This window comes from Penicillium coprophilum, assembly GCF_028826855.1.
Source record: "Penicillium coprophilum strain IBT 35676 chromosome Unknown utg000004l_segment0_segment0, whole genome shotgun sequence".
Classification (NCBI taxonomy): domain Eukaryota; kingdom Fungi; phylum Ascomycota; class Eurotiomycetes; order Eurotiales; family Aspergillaceae; genus Penicillium; species Penicillium coprophilum.
The window spans coordinates 7,760,486-7,779,273 of NW_026622723.1; the positions used below are offsets into that span (position 1 = coordinate 7,760,486).

Here is an 18,788-nt window from a genome sequence, read left to right on the forward strand (position 1 = left end):
TGTACTTTGGCCGAAATTGATAGGATATGTATGGTCCCGGGCATACCCCAGTATGCGGCGAAAATCTATTGTTTTCATAGTTCTGGTATTTACGTCCTAAAATGGACTAATGACACGGTTACGGCAGTAAATTCCACAATGCCTCCAAGATTTCGATGTCTGTCTGAAGTAGACTCCAGACGGGGATGGGCTGGACCGAACTGAAACATCCATTCCCTGGATAATCTGATTGAATCCTTAATCATGGATTGAAATCACTAAAGTTCTAGGCAAACTGATGATAATTTACAGATGTCTGAGTGCTGTTTGCGGATAAAACAACCAGTGACTCAATGAATCAGGTTTTGAAGGAATAGTTCAGCCGGACTTTCCGTGAGGGCATTACCTGAATCCAGTGGAGTCATAGACAGTGGACTCATTCTCAATAGAATTTACAATGAAGTGGCAATTAAAGAGAGGATGTGGCTGCATTCGGAAGGTTGCAATGCAGCCATTGTATCCATGTATCACATGACCTGATTTGCCCTACGTAGACCAACCTCCTAGTTTCCTAGACGACCAGTTATTTTAAAATCATGCATCAGGGTCTTTCACAAAGTAAAATCATCAAAATGCAGAAGAAATTGTGCAGTCTCACGAAACCAATGATGAAAGCACCCTGCAGATATTTTGAAAATTTAGTAAGAAAAGCCTAGAGGCATCATCGTAGTGTTTCCATACTCTCCATACGTCATGACTCTAGCTTCAAGACATCTTTTCTGAGACATAAAGCCTTGCTTGGGATGTCTCGAGGGGGTTCAGTCGCATTTTCAGGGTAATTCACCCCGAGCCCATTTCCCTATTTAGGTGGAATGTGCATTTTTTCAAAGAATGGATTGTTGCCTTGATATCAGTCGCTCAATTGGGAATTTGGAATGAACAAGCAATAACACACGTGGTCAATCGGCCGATCACCCCATGGCAAACCGGCTTCTCTTCAAGCAATCAAGCCATCGGTGGACCCGGATCCTTCGGACCGAGCTCCCACGAGAACTAAACGACCGCAAACAGACTTTATGTTACAAAGAAAATAAGAGAATTTATATCAACATTTCAAACTAACTGAATAGTCTCCAAGATACGAGTCTGACATTAGGGGCTCTGGTTCTCACCCTCAGGCACCTGAGGCCACGCATCAATGCCATCGAGTAGAGCAACAGCCATTTCATTGGCGATGTGGGTGCATATATAGCAGTGGAAGAGGAAAGGTCTAGGATTGTCAACCTGATACTGCACAATCATCCATTTTGGTCCTTTGGGGCCAATGGTGACCAGTATCTCTCATTTGGGGGTTCTCCAGTTGGAAGATTTCAGACCGCTCAGCGTGAGCTTCTCCGGTGCTGGACCACTTGAAGAGGCCAGGACAAACACCAGGAATGAATCCCTTGTTGGGGTGCTTTTGCATCACATGATAGGCCTGGATAGCAGAGCTGTTAGACATTCCACCCAACTGGAGCAACAAATCCACCCAGCTCCCGTTCTTGGTTTGTATGTTAACCTGTGATTCTAGGTTGTTCTTTGCATTGATGTCATAGAGAATAGGGTCATCCCAGTTGGCCATCATGTCATACAAATCACTTCCTGAAGTAGTCTATGTGTAAGACGAGCCTAAACGACCAATGGTGAGGTTGACTACCTGATTAGCGGTCTTAGGAATAGTGACAGCAGGGTGTTTCTGTATGGCCTTGACTTCTAGGACATGGATAGAAGCGGAAGTGTTTCTTCAACCGTAATCCACATAGGGCTGAGATGCGGTAGTGTCCTGAAAACCTTTGTACTTCATTGTAGCAAACCCAGAAATGATCTGATCGGCTTGGGTGTCTGGAACTCGAATGGTGTATTCCTTCCAGGTCTTAGTGGGCTTAATCATTACAGAGTATCGCCGCTGTAGCTGCTAACACTCTCAGCGAGCTGAGGCTCGACGTAACTACCATCAACCTCATACATATACATCGGATGCTCATAGAGAACATAAGAGCCTTAATAGACGCGGCACTAATGAACTACTAAAGACTGACTCACCCTGCAGTAGGATCAACTTCAATGGTCACATGAGAGCCAATAGTAGGAGTACAGCCGGAATTCAGTCCAGCTGGAATCTTGCCCTCAAAGGCTGGGGGAAGTCGCCCTGGGTCTCGTAGATATTAGGAAGGCATCTGGTATATATTTACCGAGAGAGCTTTTGATTCGGTGCTGAATAATATCCTACCCTTTGTCTGGGAGTGGATTATTATCAATCAAAGTTATCAGATAAGGAAGTTCTACACTGGATATCTTCTCGGCTCCTGGGCAGTAGACTGCTCCGTGGCCGTTGATAAAAATACTGTCAGAACAGCTGGAAGTTGTTAGCATGTTCCTGCGTAAAGTTCAACAAGATCACAACTTACGTCAGACCCAGACGACTGTCTTCCATTGTTTTTTGGTACTCAGAAGAGGTTGAATGGTCCCAGTTAGAAAGCATCACAAGTTAGGGGTTTTTCTCCGCTTTCTGCATTGCTTCAATATCCTGCATATTGTTCGAGATAAGATGGAAGGGTTGAGGCACATCAGGACCAGGACTGTATAGGTTAGTTTTTTTACACGTAGCAAAATCAGAAAATGACTATCGTACTTGATCTTAATGGGCCCATAGAGATCATCGGACACGTCACCCCGAGCATGGGCATGATACCAGTAAGTGCCGTACTGGTATGCGATCAGACGGTATGTCCAGCTACGTCCTGGCTGGATCGGCTTTTGGGTAGGACCAGGAACACCGTCAGACCATGGAGTATTCCGCTGCTCAACACCGTGGAATTGTATGGTGGTATTGGATGGCATGTAGTTGTGTAAAACGAACTAGGGGCACTTAGTACGCTTTCTCTTTTTCACCGCAATTTCCTTGCGAACAAAATCCACCTCGACATCGTCACACCCGATCTATGTGTAGTTCAGGGCCGGAGAATTGATTGTTCATGAAGATCATTTCGCGCATGTTGCCATCAGGTGCACCCCTTTTGCCAAGTCAGGTCCAAATCAAAGTTAACCTGCTTGGCCTGGGCTAGCTGCATGAGCCCAGTGGCAGCCACAGCTGCAAAGATCTTCGAGTTATATCAGTGGAAGAGATACTGCTTCAGATCTGGCCGAATGACCTTGAGGGTGATAGAATACTAGGTGATTTTTGCGTATCAAATCCCCGACAGTATGTCTTGTTAGAAAACCCAAGGAGAGAATTGACAGTTTACATTATGGAAATCATAACAATCAATATCCCTATGTTCCTAGATAGGGCTGGTCGCATAGAGAAACATTTGGGAAATGCAAAAGCTGTTTCCATTTTGATAAATAATCAAGGAGACGGGCTTGTGTTCATGCTATCTCCGTAGATGCTCAGTACTCCGTAGGGAGATTTGAGATGGCTGGGGTATTTTTGACTTTAGATTGTTTTCCGTTTCAAGATGAGATGACCCCGGCTGAAAGACTGCTTGAAGGTTTCACCCAACAATGTCCTAAAGACCTGGTCAGAAAAATTCCTGGAAAGGGTTCAAGTTCATTTTATGCAAGGGGCAAACCGTTTGTGAGTGGCTGGAGATTCCATAGCCACGATGAGAATGTGGAATTTTCCAGATGCGGCAGCCTAGTGTGAAATAGCAATAGCCATCCGATTTTCCAGATTTTCGAGTCATATATTGAAAATACAATAGCTCACATTGTTCGTACATTGGCTCTGTCTTCGACCTGGTTGTTCGAATAATCAGAGATTGCTTATCGAGAATATTTCAACGAGTCAAGACCAATTAATGAAAGTATGCGAGATGTGAGACATTAGTAGCAGGGGCTTCACGGTATCAATCAAACACTAGGGGTGGCGCCTGTATCACATAGCATGGTGGAGCAATCTTGAGGTTGTCTGGCTGTTGAATTCAAACTAGTTGTCTCCTTGGGGGTAGCCGTCAAACAATGAACCGATGAGATGGTTTAAGGAAAGCTTGCCAGAACATCAATCTATACAATTGGCCAGGTCGACACATTAAGTAACACTAGATGAGGTTTTGTGAAAAGAAACAATCGATGAAAATGTGGAGAAATATATATGGGACCACCCGTATATATGCAGATACATATCTTTCTTTATTGAAGCTATGTCAATCCAGGTCATCGATTTTTTACTATGCTTAGGTATCAGGTAAAATTTCGCTGCTGGGTAGTGAAAATAAACTTCTTGGCTTCAGCCTTGAACCAGTTACAGATGTTCATCTATGAGGTACGCGGTTGTGATTGTCCGTTCCTTTTCAAGTCTCCCCTCAATGTCTAGAGTTAGCAGTCCCCAATGATCTTGGTATTTCAAGGCAGTAACCGAGACCTGTAGTCGTTATAATATCAAGCAAACAAGTAGAAATAAAGATATCTATAGTTCGGCAGGGACCCTCTGTTGTCGTGAGTACCAGGGTTGCTTGATACCGAACCATGGATCGGCTGCGGATCCGGCTATCTCATAGTCACAATGAATGAGCCAACATCTTCTGGGTTTTGACTACTACTATAGCACTGCGGGGCTTGATTTGAAGATCATCTCATGGTTACATACAGACACATGAGCTTGAAGAGGAAGAGCGATCACGCTTTGTTATGGAGACTCGGGGAACAGGAGATATTACATAATGTGCATTAAGCTTATCGATAAGGCAGCCCTCCGCCGCTAGTCCTGATCGGGCCACAAACAAACAACCCCAGTTCCAGTTTACGCCCCAAGTGTCGTCTTAGGCCTCACCGATCTGAACCACCCTGCTTCCCCTCCCCACGCCTTTGCAACCCTGTTGGTCCCATTTTATGCAATTCGATCTCCATTCGTTAATATCTTTTATCTCAAACACCCAATTGAAACCTCCTTATCCTCCCGACAATGCTGATTGATTGAGCGATCATTGCTATCCCTGCGGCCGTGCGGACCTTGTCACCCATCTGACCAAGCTGTGTTGTATAACCAACAACCAAGCCTCGTCGATTGATACATATTTTTTTCTACCTTCACCTGGGCGTGGATTTTTCAGAAGTGCGCCTGGTATCAAAAAAACGTATTGGGTCCATCCCGTGTGTTGCGCTCGGCAAAACCGTGTTTACGTGACAACTATGGCTCAGCTCCCGGCGCGGTTTCCTTGCTGGTGCCGAGCAGTATATTCCTGGGGTGGAGAGACCACACGAGATCTGGGGTTCGTGGAGGGTGACTTGATCGAATGCTTGAATGCAGGCGATGGACAATGGTGGATGGGTCGATTGCGCCGTGACAGGCGCGCGGTTGGACTGTTCCCATCAAATTTTGTCGAACTTCTGAGTGAAGACTTTGTGCCCGTGAGCCGTGATACTACAAGTCCAATGGTGCTAGCGGGATCTTCTCCGATCAACAATCCCACATCAGCCCCCAAGAAACAGAAGACCGTTTGGCGGAAACCCTTCCAGGCGCATAAGGAAGCCGTATCACCAGCTTCCGTTGCTCGGCGCGCAACCCAATCTAGTCCAGCTGCGCCCGCGATTCCCCAACCACCACCTCGCGATGGTGGGGTTCCACGAAGCACGAAGCCACTGCGCACGCATGCGACAGCTGTCAAGAATCAAGGCTCAGTATCTCGACCTCAATCAACCTCCTCGCGGCCTTCATCTCGCGGTGCCTCTCCTCGTTCGTCCGCAGAGCCCGATCGGTCGCCATCGATGCTGCCGAGGGGAAGCGTCTCATCCTCTCGGCCTTCATCCCGCGAGCAATCTCCTCTACAAACGCAGGAACGTTCATATGCATTGACTTCGAAGGGCAGCGTCTCATCTACTCGGCCTCTGTCCCGAAATCCGTCCCCTTTACCAGTACACGAGCATCCGGCTGGCACGACTCCACAAGGCAGTATCACATCTTATCGGGCTTCGTCTCGTGAGCCATCTCCGTTGCAAATGCAGGGTTATCCCTCCCCGACCATACCGCATGACAGTATTCCATCCTACCGAGGCTCATCGCGGGAGCCGTCGCCATTACAAATGCAAGAATATCCGCCCCCTACTATTCCCCACGGAAGTGCTTCGACTTATCAGGTGTCATCGCGTGAGCCATCCCCGATGTATATGGAGAATCAACCACCTCCAACAATGCCACATGGAAGTATGTCCTCATACCGGGCTCCCTCGCCACTACCCATACAGGATCATTCATCTGCGAGGGTCCCACATGGGCGTATTCCATCTTACCGGGCGCCATCTCCGCTGCCAATGCAGGAGAATTCTACAATGGGCTCACATGGTAGTATGTACCGGGATCATTCGCGTGAGCCATCTCCATTGTACATGCAGGACCACCCACCTGCGCCCATACCACATGGAAGTATGTCCTCCTACCGGGCTCCATCCCCGTTGCCAATGCAGGAACCTCCATCAGGGCTCGTCTCTCACGGGAATATGTCATCTTATCGGGTCCCATATCGCGAGCCTTCTCCGGTGCCAATGCACGAAGAGCGGGAAGACTCACCACCTCCTCCGCCCCCGCCGCCACACCGAGTTGTCGTCGGTCGTACGGAATCCCACTCTCCACAGCCGCCAATGCAATCCCAACCACGAAGTCATTCGCCGCTACCACAAATGTACTCATCCCAACATCGCTCACACTCTCCTCAGCCGCCCATGCATTCTCAAGCACGAAGTCATTCGCCGCTACCACCAATGCACTCATCCCAGCATCGCGCAAACCCACCAAACCCACTATCACACCACCATCCGCCCCCGTCACGATCCCCCACACCACTAGTTATGAATGACCGTTACGCAATTTTTGATCGAACCCCATCTCCGTCTGCGGCTTCAATGCACTCCGCTGTTTCTGCGACCTCAGCACAGTCAGACATCCATGGAAATACACCATCTCCGCTTCGGGATGCCATGGAAGATGTAATGACCTCATTGGAAGACATGGGCCTTCCTCGCCGAGACCAGTCGCCTTCCCCGTCCCCAGTATTCAATAATCCCTGGGCCCCCGAAGCATTTGAGACTTCGCAAGACAGGACCCCTCAAGGGAACAGACGCCGGGCTTTGACATCAACGGGTTTTCATGGACATAAAGAGCAACCACAGAGTGGACTCGCCCACCGCAACAGCGTTTATAGCCATGAACAGATGGATGGTCCGCCTCAATTGAACAACTACGTGCAAAGAATGGAGAGCCGCCTACGGCAGCTGGAAAATCAGAACAGACCGTCTGATGATCGAAGAGCCAATCAGGAGGACGACAACGCTCCTCCTCCCCCTCCAAAACATGCCACTTACCACCCGCGAAATAATTCTATACCAGGGCAATACGCTCCCCTCAAGGCACGGCGCTCAGGTCATGATATTCGGGGTGATATCCTGAACCGGTCGTTTACCAATAAATCCAGTGCGACCAACTCATCCAGTGGGGTGCAGAGCAACGGCACATCCATGACAACGAGCACAGACAAGACCAGTCAAAGCGTTATGAGTGGTTTTTCTGCGGGTGGATTCAGTGCTACGAGTGCAGGGAGCTTCGCCAGGCGAGGCGGGAATGAGAGGCCGAATACTGCTATGGACACTGTCCGCTCCCGGGGTTTCAGTGACGTACGCCCGGAGACGCCTTTCACAGGTGTTTCGTATCATTCTAGTCATAACTCGTCTCGCCAGGGAGCGTCATCGGCTATTCCGTGGTCATCCACCGGTTTGGATGCGACGGATCACAGCGGTGTTTTTGGTGGTCTTACTACCCCAAAGAGCAAAAAGCAAGGGTTTTTCAAAAAGATATTTGAAACAGCCAAGACTGGCGCAGCCAGCGCAAGGAGTAGCATTTCCGTTGGTCATGGCGAGAGATCGGGTTCTCCGACAAAGAGTAGCAGAGGAATAGACGTCGTATCACCAGCTCTCACGTCTCACTCCAACCGCGATAGTGGTCGTGACCTAGGACTCGGAACGGGCACCATTGACTGGGTTCAGGTACGCCGAGATGTGAACCGAGCGTCGTCCCCGAGTCGAAATGAGAGAATCGACAGGGCAGAGAGATGCCAGATGATGGACCACCCTGTTATCTACTCTGTGGAAGAGCTATACGATACCGCGGAGGGCGATGAAAGCATCGATGGGCAACCAATCACCGAGCCAACTAATTTCAACGCGGCCAATCTCACCCTCGTTGATAAGAGTGCACGTTTCATTAGCAGTCTACCCCCAATGACGAATCCCATGAGCCTCGCACAAGCCTATATCTGTCGACCATATAAGAGTGATGTCCAGCGCCTTCGGGCCATTTTTACCTGGGTCAGCGAGAAAATATCGTGGGAGGAACCTGTCGACGGCCTCGAAGTTGACATGAAAAGACTTCTGCAGGCCAAACGAGGTACCCCAGAGGAAATCGCACTACTGGTACACGAGATGTGCGCAGCCATTGGTCTGCATACAGAAATCATCCGAGGATTCCTTAAGAGCCCTGGTGACGTCCTTGATCTAGAAAGCCTTTCCCATCCCAACCACTGGTGGAACTCTGTCCTTGTTGATGGCGAATGGCGCTTTATGGATTGCGCACTTGCAAACCCCACGAACCCTCAACGTAGTAAATTCGTTTCAAACAACTCTTCCATAGCGGAGAGCTGGTACTTCCTTACACGCCCCCTTGATCTCTGCTACACTCATGTCCCGCTCTATCCGGAAGAACAGCACATCTGCCCGCCAATTTCACCAGATGTTCTGCTTTCCCTACCCACCGTGTGCCCACCATTCTTCAAGCTTAACATCCAGTTACCGGACTATGACACAAGTCTTATCCGTATCGATGGATTGGAAGTTATGCAATTACGCATGGTAGTACCTGCAGATGTCGAATGTGCTGCGGAAGTCGAAGCCCCAGGCTTTGCCCGCGATGCAGATGGCGACGTCTTCGAAAGTGGAGACATCGTGCGCAAGCGTGCCCTGGTCCAGCCGGATTGGATCAGAGGCCAAAAACGCATCACAATAAAGGCTGTATTACCAGGCGACGAAGGCCAGGGTGTGTTGAGGATCTATGCAGGTAAGAAAGGCCTGATGCACACAAGCAGAGATATTCCCCATCCCTTAGCTCTGGCCCTGCCAATTCTCCACACTGGAGAGAATCCATCTTACGACTTTGTCCTGCGCCATCCTACACCCCACGCCCAGCGACACGACTTGTACATCATGCAGCCGCAATGCTCTCGCCTCGCAGTCAACAATACCTTTGTGTTCGCTGTCCGGCAACACTCTGCTGCTCCCGCATCCGCCAAGGACGAGACCTCTAATGGCCGCGGCTCGCCCTCGTCCGTCTTCACTCGCCCCTCTAGTGCACTGAGCATGGTGTCCAGCACAGCGGGTGGCTCGACTGTCTCGGGTGCCTCGAATGAATTCTCGGCATCGACTTCGGCCATTTCGTCGACTAGATCAGCCTCTGGACGTGACAAAGCTGCGAAATTAGCCATTCAGTCTCCGTCCGGCAAGATCCTTCGTCTTACCCGTAAAGCTGAACACATGATTGGCACTGATACTGGCACCGAATCAGTCACCGATGCCGTCGCTGAGGGCAGTGTTTGGGAGACAGTTATTAAGATCGGTGAACGTGGTATGTGGCGCGGTCTTGTGCTAGCTGACCGGGCTGCGCGCTGGTGTGTATTCTGCGAGTGGGAATGTGTTTGATTTTCCTTTTACATATTGGCGTTTACCTTGAAGCTCATACCATATTCAAGAGGTGGCCGTCTACAATTTACTCTTTTTTTTTTGCTTTGCCTTATTGCGGGTTGCATATTTTATTTTTGTCATAGTGCCCTTCTGGCATGCTGGCATTTACATGAGGTTAGGGTGGAGCATTGCATATATTGCATTTTGTCCAGGGTCTATTCCAGAGATCTGGATTTCGGTGTTTAGAGTCAATCCATTGGAGTTTTGAGAAGTTCAAGTCTGTATGAGTGATCAAAAAGTAACCCGAAAAGGCTAGGAGTAGAGAACAATCACCGGAAACCAGGTCGAAAATTTGCCTTTAACGGCCTCAAACGAGGAAGCCTAAGGCGAACAGACATCTGACATCTCAAGCCAAGTACTTATCTATAGATTTCATTTATAGTTGAGCTACTGCTGCCCGCAACAACGGCGCAACCTGCTTCCTACTTCCAGCCGCGTTGGTCTGCACCCACAGTTTCCTCCAGTGGGGTGAATCCTCATTCAATATAGTTAGAGAATCTCCTGTCAGCTCAGGAATATCTTCCCCATCGAGCGGAGACCATGCTATGAGCCCAAGATGGTCAGAGCAGTGCTCAACAAACCTCTTGACACCATTAACGGCCGATTCATTGTCACTCATCACGCTGATAAACAGCTCGCGACAAAATTTGTTGTTATTGCCTGTGAAGGCGGTCATAAGAACAAGCACATCCAAGTCTTTCTCGGGAGAAGTTGCAAACGAGCGCAAAGCATCGAGGAATTTCTCCGGACTACCCGCCTTCTGTACAATCCATCGCATCGGCTTAACGGCAGAGCAGAAGCCCATTTTCACGGTCTTCCCCGAGGACTGTGCCGTCTCAGTCCAGTCTTTGTAGTCGCGGTCCAAAGCTTCACCCGGAGTAAGAAGATCGAGGCTATTCTCCTTAGCATGAAGAATACTTTTGTAGAACGTCTCCAAATCCCAACCGCCTTGTGATTCCTCCTCTACTTGAGATCGAAGGAATTGAACAGCCATACGATCTACATCGGTCACTTTGCCTTCCGCAGTGAGATTCGAGGTATCAATTAACACGGCTGAAAGAGCAAGCTTCGCAACCTGCACCATCTCCGGGCCCGCATCCCAAAGTTTCCGTTCTTGCAACTCGCGCGTGACGAGAGATACACATGATCCAGGTCCCGGCTGAATAACCATCGGCTGACCTTCTGGTAATTCATCAGTGCTTGGCATGGAGTGTTCGTCCACGTGATGGTCGATACATCCAACAGTCCGGAAGGTGACACCCGGTAATCCAGTTAGGGATCCCGAGCCCTTATCGGTCTTTGAAGGGCGGGAAAACGCGTTCCAGTCTACCAGCGTTGCATCAGCAAGTATCTGCTTCCAGACATGCTGGTCTTTGAGCGATTCCGCAAAGTCCGAGACTGTCATGACATGCTCGCGTAGGAAATTCCCGGCGGACTGTAGGGTGTTCTCGAATTGCTCATCACTTTTCAGCACGGGGAAATTGGTTGATGACCATAGTGCAGCTGAGAATTCTGGTCTTAGTCGGTACAGCTCCGTGCCAGCGGGAAAGTTGGGCAGGTTCAAGAGAGGGATATGGGGTCTTGGGGCTGTGACTGGGAGCTTGTTGTTCGCGCAGTAGGAGTAGATGATTGCCGAGACGATGGAGTCAAGATCGGCGGAGGGATTGCCGATTACATAGATTGGGGGCTCTGGTAGGGCACCCGAAAGAAATTTGAGGTGTATTTGACGGGCTTGTCGTAAGAATTGGAGGAGAGTCATGTTCATTGAATTAACTGATCGTAGCTAAGCTCCGTATGCCCGCGGGGAGATATCCGACCCGACGTCATTCAATTGCTGACACATCATATCAGATCGATGCCTTGGAAATGAGGCCAAACAATATTAAATGCACTAGTTAACTATCGCGACATCTCAACTTGATCACACCAAAGGCCATGCATAAAACAATGTCTGTTTCATTACAGTTACCAGAAACATTCGCCCAAATCCCCCGCTACAAGATCCTATACTCAACTCCATCTCCCATCCATCCCTTACCCTCAATTTCACCCCCAAGAGTCTCCCCGCATCCCCTCATCACCATCCACGCCAAACGAGAAGACCATTCCTCCCCACTAGCCTGCGCAGGAAACAAATATCGCAAACTAGAATACATAGTCCCAGATATACTATCCAAAAAACCACTCTATCACAGCCATGAGAACAACCCAACACCCCCAGGCCCATTGCAAGGCGCAGCAACAACCCTCGTTACAGAGGGCGCAATCCAAAGCAACCACACCGTACAAGTCGTCGCTCTCGCACGGAAACTAGGACTGAAAGCTTTAATCCTCTTGCACCGCGGCACAGGCGGTGGACTTGCAGCTGCCAATGACAAGGAAGCTTTCCAACGCAGCGGAAATGTGCAAATTAATCACCTGCTTGGTGCGGAGGTTCGCGTCTGTGAAGAAGGTGATCCGCTAGCGCAGGATGCGACGCCTCTTCTTGATGAATTACGGGCGGCGGGACAGAATCCATATTGGATTCCTGGTGGTGCGAGCTTGCATTCGCTTGGTGGGCTGGGATATGCGCGAGCGGCGTTCGAGATTGCTGCGCAGGAGGAAGAGATGGGGCTTGGGGGCTCGGGGAGGTTTGATTATGTCTTTGTTGCGTGTGGGAGTGGGAGTACCGTTGGTGGGTTGGTGGCTGGGTTTAAGCTGCTGGAAAAGATTGGGGGATTGGATGCGTCAAAGAGAATTGGGGAACCGAGGAAGATTGTTGGGATTCTTAATTCGCCGACTAAACCGCGGGCGTATCATGAAGAGAGGGTGCTTGCTTTTGCGAGGAGGGCGGGCGAGTTGATTGGGCTTGATGGGGAGCAGGATATTGGAATTGAGGATGTGAGGCTTGATGATCGGTTCGTTGGGACTGCATACGGTGTGCTTGATAGCGAGAGTAAAATGGCCCTAGAGACCATGGCGCGGACAGAGGGTATGGTGCTGGATCCGGTCTATACAACCAAGGTTGCGAGAGGGTTGATGCATTGGGTAAATGAGGGAGAAGTCGTGGATTCAGTTAAACCCTTGGAGCAGGTGAATGTACTGTTCATTCATACAGGTGGACAGGCATCTTTAGGAGCTTATGCAGATGTCATATAAAACATGGAGGTTTCTAGTCGGAAACAATAAGAATGGCTGAATTCAACTAGTATTACATGGTGTAGCAGCAAAGAAAAGCAGTCATGACAGACATAGTCTTGTGGTATGGAAAAACAGAAAAGCGTAAAATCGCTGGAAAACACCCCCAGACTCGCCAGTCCAGTCTCTTGTACACCTTTTTTGAAGATTGATCCGAGTAAAACGATAAACAAATAGGAGAGGCGAGTGAACAAAGACTATAAAAGCGACAAAAAAAAACAACCAGAACGTACCAAACAAAGACCAGAACAAGAAGGTGGTCCGGTTTTCATTCAAAGCAAAATATTCATTCAGACGAAAAGCAAGACTCGGTCAAAGTTCCTCGTCCTCAAGGGCGCCATTGGTGCCGTCCACTTTGAGCTCAGCTTGTGGTTCACCAGGCTCACCATTTTGAGCCAACTCCCCTTGAATAGAAGCCGCACGACTACTACCATTGCTGACCACGAGGGCCTCCAGGGCCTCGTTGGCATGACTATTGTCCATGGGCTGGTTCTCAGCTTCAGGGTCAATCTCTTGGTTTGTTAAGTCTGCGAATACGTCATCCAGGTTTTGACGAGGGCTGCTGCTCACGAACTGGGGTTCATGACCAAAGCGTGGAGGGCTGAAAAGGGAGGGTTCCAAGTCTGGCGGGGGAGGAGGGGAGCGTGGCAGGAATGAGGGGGACTGAGAAGCGGCGGCATGGGGGAGGAAGGCTGAGGAGGAAGTAGGTGCAAATGCAGGTGTGGAATCGCTCGCAGCCAAAGAATAGTTTGCAGAGTAGGGATATGGTGCAGTGTTCGGGTCTGCCATTTGCGCCAACGTTGGACCTGTGCTAGGAGGTTGTCCGCTACTAGAAGTCGGTGGTGCTGGCTGCATGGATGCGGGTTGACCAGAAACCGACTGCGACTGAGCATCAACAGATTTCCTCTTAGTTGCGCTAATGTGCTTGGGGCGAAGATGCTCCGGGAGATCCTCTGGACGATTCACCCCAAGCTGGGCCATTATTTTCTGTTGCTTGGTCGGTCGCGGCTTTCGGGTTGACAGAGATTGCTCCAAGATTGGAGGGGGTTCCGGTGCGACGGGCGCCCACTTGTGTATCTCCTGTCGGAAGAAATTCGTCTCAAAGGTGAGAAGAACTTCGGCACCCTCAATTTTGCGGAGGTAAAAAATCAAAGTAGGCACTTCCTCGGTCGTTGTGCAGGCAGCATTAGTGAAGCCCTGCAGGAAATCGCGGAAGGCTGTCGCTTGATTAATGATACTCTCGAGTACTTCTTCTTCCTCGGGCTGGAAAGGCAAAGTTGCGATCTCCGCGTGCCAATCTTGCAGATCTTCAAGCTTGGGACGGGCAGCATCACGCGGAATCTTTTGACGCCAATCGCAAATTGGACAGGTGTATTTATCAAATTCCTTCACTTTACCCCGAGCAATCTTCAAACATTTGCCATGGTACCTACATCGGTCAGTAAAGTAACCCACAAGCAGAAACTTTGTTGGCTTACCATTCGTGACAGACTTCACACTCAATCATCATTCCTGCTTCCGAGTGCCTGCAAATACAAAACACATCTCGCTTTCGTGATTTCGGACCCCACATGTTGTTGGGATTGCCAGGATTCTCAAGCAAACCTTCGGGCGAGTTGTCCCGAGATGAGGGCTCCACAGGGGGTCGGTAACTGTCCTCTAAGTCGAAACAGTACGAGTTCCGCTTCTCAACGTATTCCATATGGGATCTCAGGATGTGAAGAGGAGCGTTCGCTTTGCCAAATAGTTTTTTTCCTTTCCTCATCCAGTCTTCATGACGTTTTTGTTCACGCTCCAAGTCGATCGCCCCGATAGGTCGACTTGTCAAATGTTCAAGAGATTCCATGAGGTCACGGATGTCCTTATACTTGGGTCGGTTCTTCATCTCCGAATCCTTGCTCTTCTCATATAGAGTCTGAATCCGTTTCTGTGCTTCACGCTGCTTGGTCAATATAGCATCGACGGCTGCAAGAGTATCAGGTGAAACAGGGAAACGGGACGCCTGTGCAGAGAGAGCTTCTAATTGCTGGTAGTGAACGGCTTCAACAGACATTAATTCCTTGGCTTTCATTTCCCACGCATCACCATGGCGAGCAAGCTCCTTGAAATGAATCAAGTGCTCATTGGTATCGGGGAGGCCGAGCTGCTCCGCACCAGCGACAAGTTCCCGGCAATCGGTGAGGGTCATGTATTGGTCTCGTTTGCGCGCAGCTTGTTCGATCCATTTAATTTGGCGGGAAACTTGCTCTAGGTGTTCCAGTTCCGGGACTTCCACGTTGAAGTTCTTGCCGCGTTCGATCAGTTCTTCAATCTCCTGGAGAGGCCGGGTGTGCGGGTGCATCAGAGCGTTGTTAATATCCTGTTGGAATTTCTCGATTTCGCGGGTTTTCTCTTCCAACGCCGCCATCTGTGGACAGTGGAACGAAAGTTTATCAGCCTCTGCCTGAAGGGCGTAGATATGTTCAATTCTGCGGACTTCGCGATCGCGATCGTCCAGCTGCGCCGCCTTGGTGCTTCCTCTGCGCCAAGCCTTCTCGTTTTTTCTCCGGTTCTGCTGCTTCCGGGTAATGTAGTTATTGGCTTCTTCAACCCATTTATCGCAACGCTGGACGAAGGCCGCAAGATCTTGAAGGCCTGGCAAGTGGTATGGGATTTTCTCACCTTCATTGAGCAAGTTATGAAGGGCCTTAAGCTGGGGCTTCGGTTCATCCTCCAGGGTCTTGTCGAGCTTCTCGGACCATGCCTCAGGGATTCGGGCCCGTTCTTGGACTTTCTGCACAAGCCCCTGCAATTCATCATCACTCATGCGGTAACGGAGGGTGTGTCCTGGGCCGCACAACTTCTGAGCCAAGGTTTCACCACAGCAGTCATAGGTGTCCACGTGCGACAAACAGACAGTCTTGCCTGATTTGTGACAACGGAACTGAGTGAGGTAAGCGTAGGCCTTGCAATATTGGCATTGGTAATCATCCTCAGGAAGGTCTTCCTTCTCAACTACGAATCTCGGCGGCGCATCGTTTGTCATGGAGTCGGGACCAAAGCCGGGGGTACGAGCAGACACCTCCTTTTGCCGGTATAGGAAAGCAGCTCGCTCACTCAGTTCACGAGCGCAGGTTCTTGCTAGTGCTGGCGCAAGCCATTTGGCAGTTGCAATAGAGGTATCACGTGCAGCAGCGGTAAGAAGCAATTCATCGTGGGAGAAACACGGGTGTCTGCGGAAGTTCTGGAGACGCTCCACACCTGCTGCGCCGTATGGCTCCCAGTCCGTAGGCGCGAAGTTGACTGCTTCATTGAAATTAAAGCCGTGATTGAAGCCGGCATGATATGCTTGTGGGAACGTGAGTACAAATTGACCAGCTCGTTGATCCACCGCATAAACGTTGACGCCGGCCTTGCGAAGCTTGTCTGGTGGCATCAAAGTCACAAGCTGGAAGAGAAGATCCGGTTGCCCTTCGAAAAGCTCTGGAACCGCATCTCGCATGGCCGCCTCAAAGGCCTCTGCGTCGGCACCTGGGATTCCATACCAGGTCTTCGTAGCACCGAAATGTTGGTAATTAGCCGAATAGGCGTAGTGATCCTCATTGTGCCAGCAGAAAGTGGAAAAACACATGCCGACATAGACCCAGGGAACGGTCATACCAGAGATATCAGACTTGATATAACGGAAGAGCGAGTCTCCATAAAATGGAAGGACATTCAGGTTCCAAGGATCTGAAGAATACGGGTCAAGGGGATTCCGCTCGATAGTTGGGAATCCACTTCCATGCGTAGTCGAATGGATGTCTGCGCCGTACTCGACTTCAACTGTCTCATGAAGATCCACAACAAGCTTCCAGAATTCGGCCTCGACGTCGTCTTCGGTTTCTCGTCGATGCGTGTTAAGAACAGGGTCAAAGGGCATTTTGGAAGCAAAATACTTCTTCTTGAACTCGTTAGCCTTCTCTTGGAACTGCTTAAGTGAGTAAACACCGCCGTCTTCAAATCCGAATTCCCCTGTGCCGACTAAACACTTGGGGCAGTGCCAGTCGTGCTCCGATGGTGTGGTGGTAGACGGATCGAGACAGGCTTTGTGATATCCAAGCTCGCAACCATCGCATACAAGAATCATCCCTTCATCGTCCGATTTTCCACAAGTCTCACATTTCTGTTCTTGAATCAGTATATGAATAAAAGGCTGACACGAACCTCCGCCTACCTCTCCAGCTGGCTGGGAGCCATCCTTACGCGATTTAACCGGTGCCGGGCGAAGAAGGGACATATGAGAACCCGCAACCGTTGGGAGAGAATCTGGAAGAGGCATTAGACACAGCCTGCTTTGAGTATTGAGACAGCAAAAAAATAATATACCTTTCTTGAGACGCTTGCTGCGTCGACCGCTTCCATCATCGTCATCGCCATTCTCGCACTGAGAGCTGTCCTCGCGGCTGATAGCACGCTTCAGCGACTCCTCATCTTGACTGTTCATGGGAGTCGAGACAAAGGCATGCTCGGAAACGACCTTAGGTGTTGATGTACCGTTCTCTCCCTCTCGCTTGATTGGTGGGCCGTTGTTCGCGGGGGTGAAAGGGGAGTGGTTGACGGCGGTAAAGCCACCGAGGCCGGAGTTAACGGGTGTAAAGCCTGCAGCTGCTGAACGTGAAGGGGGGGGAGTAGGTTCGATGGGGGGCGTTGGCTTCTCCGGGGACTTTTCCATTGGGGTATGTGCCATTGGAGTGTGCGCCACGGGAGTATACGCCATCGGGGTATGCGAAGCGGCCATTCGAGGCAAGCTAGGGGTGTCGTCGCGGACTTTAGAAGGCGTGCCATTTTCATCCATCAGGGGCTTGTGAGTCAAGGGGGATTGTAAAGGCGAAGGGGTGTATGGGCCACCGTGCTCAAGCTCAAGTTGTTGTTGGACACCGGGCTTGGCTCGGGCCAAGTATTCCTCATACGGCTGCAAATAGCGCTGGTAGGAGTTCTTGAGCGAGGTGGACAAAGAAGACATTATCTTGCCGCTGTATCCAAGATCACGACCGATTTCTGCCCATTTCTTCGTCTTGCACACGGATTCAAACCCACCACGACTCTCCACTGCCTTTTTGAGTTTGTATAAGTCTAATGGTCGCTTATCGACGCTGGGTAGTCGGCTATAATTAGTGCCGTGTTGTTTGTGGAACATGGCAAGTCCATCGACGTAGTTCATGTTCGCGCGGTTTCCTATATTTGCATGAGGGTCAGAACGGCATTGCGGTGTTATCCTGCTAGCTGGGGCAGCCTGCTCGAGTCCTTACCTCCTTCGACTGAATTGAGCTCTTGTCGACGGGTTTTGAAGTGAAACCGCTGTATCCATTGTCAGGTGTGATCATGCGCGAAAAGCGATGAAGGAGGGTTTCCTACCTCTGTATCAATTGCGAAAGTCGGTTGCCAGCCCTCTGGTGGGACAACGCGGCAGATTCCATACTTTTTTCCCTCGGGGGCAATCTTCTGGATGTAGGCTACCGGATCTTTGAATTCTTCCTCGGTTGGACGGAAAGTCGGGGCTTCTGGGATACCGTGAGGACGAATGCGCTTGGATGGCTCTCTGGGGTTGTTCGGTTGTCCACGCCGTTCCACGGTGGACAAATCAAGAGGTGTGGACCTGCGAGCGCTCAGGGGGACGTTGTGGGAGTGCGACGGATGAGTGCTCGAGGACCGAGTCGGCTGGCCTTCCGTGGCCGTCGAGGTCGCCCCGGCAGAGGCCGGAGCTCCCATTGTTCGAAATGGAACAGTCGATTAGGTAGTATGTTGGATTGAGCGTGTCTGTCTGAGGGAAATCCGATTAACAATGACTGTTATGCGACAGAGCCAGGGTGTGATGATAGATATCAGAAAAGGCGGCTGCCGTTTGGTCAATA

The 18,788-nt window shown here is 50.1% G+C and overlaps 7 protein-coding genes across 7 annotated transcripts; 2 read left to right on the forward strand and 5 right to left on the reverse strand.

Moving 5' to 3' along the window:
* Positions 1-1,258: 1,258 nt before the first annotated feature.
* On the reverse strand, positions 1,259-1,600 carry N7500_007356 (Multicopper oxidase type 2; the record flags this gene model as incomplete). The annotated part of the gene is made up of 1 exon (XM_056678500.1): positions 1,259-1,600. The coding sequence occupies one exon, from the start codon at positions 1,598-1,600 to the stop codon at positions 1,259-1,261; it is 342 nt and encodes a 113-aa protein (XP_056533500.1).
* Positions 1,601-1,908: 308 nt separating this feature from the next.
* Positions 1,909-2,500, reverse strand: N7500_007357 (Multicopper oxidase type 2; the record flags this gene model as incomplete). Its single annotated transcript, XM_056678501.1, has 5 exons — positions 1,909-1,966; positions 2,062-2,167; positions 2,211-2,218; positions 2,249-2,374; positions 2,427-2,500. 5 exons carry the CDS (start codon positions 2,498-2,500, stop codon positions 1,909-1,911), a joined length of 372 nt encoding a protein of 123 aa, XP_056533501.1.
* A 6-nt stretch (positions 2,501-2,506) lies between these two features.
* Positions 2,507-3,013, reverse strand: N7500_007358 (Multicopper oxidase type 2; the record flags this gene model as incomplete). The annotated part of the gene is made up of 3 exons (XM_056678502.1): positions 2,507-2,597; positions 2,651-2,877; positions 2,954-3,013. The coding sequence occupies 3 exons, from the start codon at positions 3,011-3,013 to the stop codon at positions 2,507-2,509; spliced, it is 378 nt and encodes a 125-aa protein (XP_056533502.1).
* A 2,135-nt stretch (positions 3,014-5,148) lies between these two features.
* On the forward strand, positions 5,149-9,696 carry N7500_007359 (putative SH3 domain protein (Cyk3); the record flags this gene model as incomplete). The annotated part of the gene is made up of 1 exon (XM_056678503.1): positions 5,149-9,696. The coding sequence occupies one exon, from the start codon at positions 5,149-5,151 to the stop codon at positions 9,694-9,696; it is 4,548 nt and encodes a 1,515-aa protein (XP_056533503.1).
* A 418-nt stretch (positions 9,697-10,114) lies between these two features.
* N7500_007360 (putative exopolyphosphatase) lies at positions 10,115-11,497 on the reverse strand (the record flags this gene model as incomplete). The annotated part of the gene is made up of 1 exon (XM_056678504.1): positions 10,115-11,497. The coding sequence occupies one exon, from the start codon at positions 11,495-11,497 to the stop codon at positions 10,115-10,117; it is 1,383 nt and encodes a 460-aa protein (XP_056533504.1).
* Positions 11,498-11,685: 188 nt separating this feature from the next.
* Positions 11,686-12,876, forward strand: N7500_007361 (1-aminocyclopropane-1-carboxylate deaminase/D-cysteine desulfhydrase; the record flags this gene model as incomplete). The annotated part of the gene is made up of 1 exon (XM_056678505.1): positions 11,686-12,876. The coding sequence occupies one exon, from the start codon at positions 11,686-11,688 to the stop codon at positions 12,874-12,876; it is 1,191 nt and encodes a 396-aa protein (XP_056533505.1).
* Positions 12,877-13,227: 351 nt separating this feature from the next.
* N7500_007362 (uncharacterized protein) lies at positions 13,228-18,645 on the reverse strand (the record flags this gene model as incomplete). The annotated part of the gene is made up of 6 exons (XM_056678506.1): positions 13,228-14,344; positions 14,394-17,059; positions 17,111-17,202; positions 17,263-18,111; positions 18,186-18,234; positions 18,292-18,645. 6 exons carry the CDS (start codon positions 18,643-18,645, stop codon positions 13,228-13,230), a joined length of 5,127 nt encoding a protein of 1,708 aa, XP_056533506.1.
* Between the last annotated feature and the right edge of the window lie 143 nt (positions 18,646-18,788).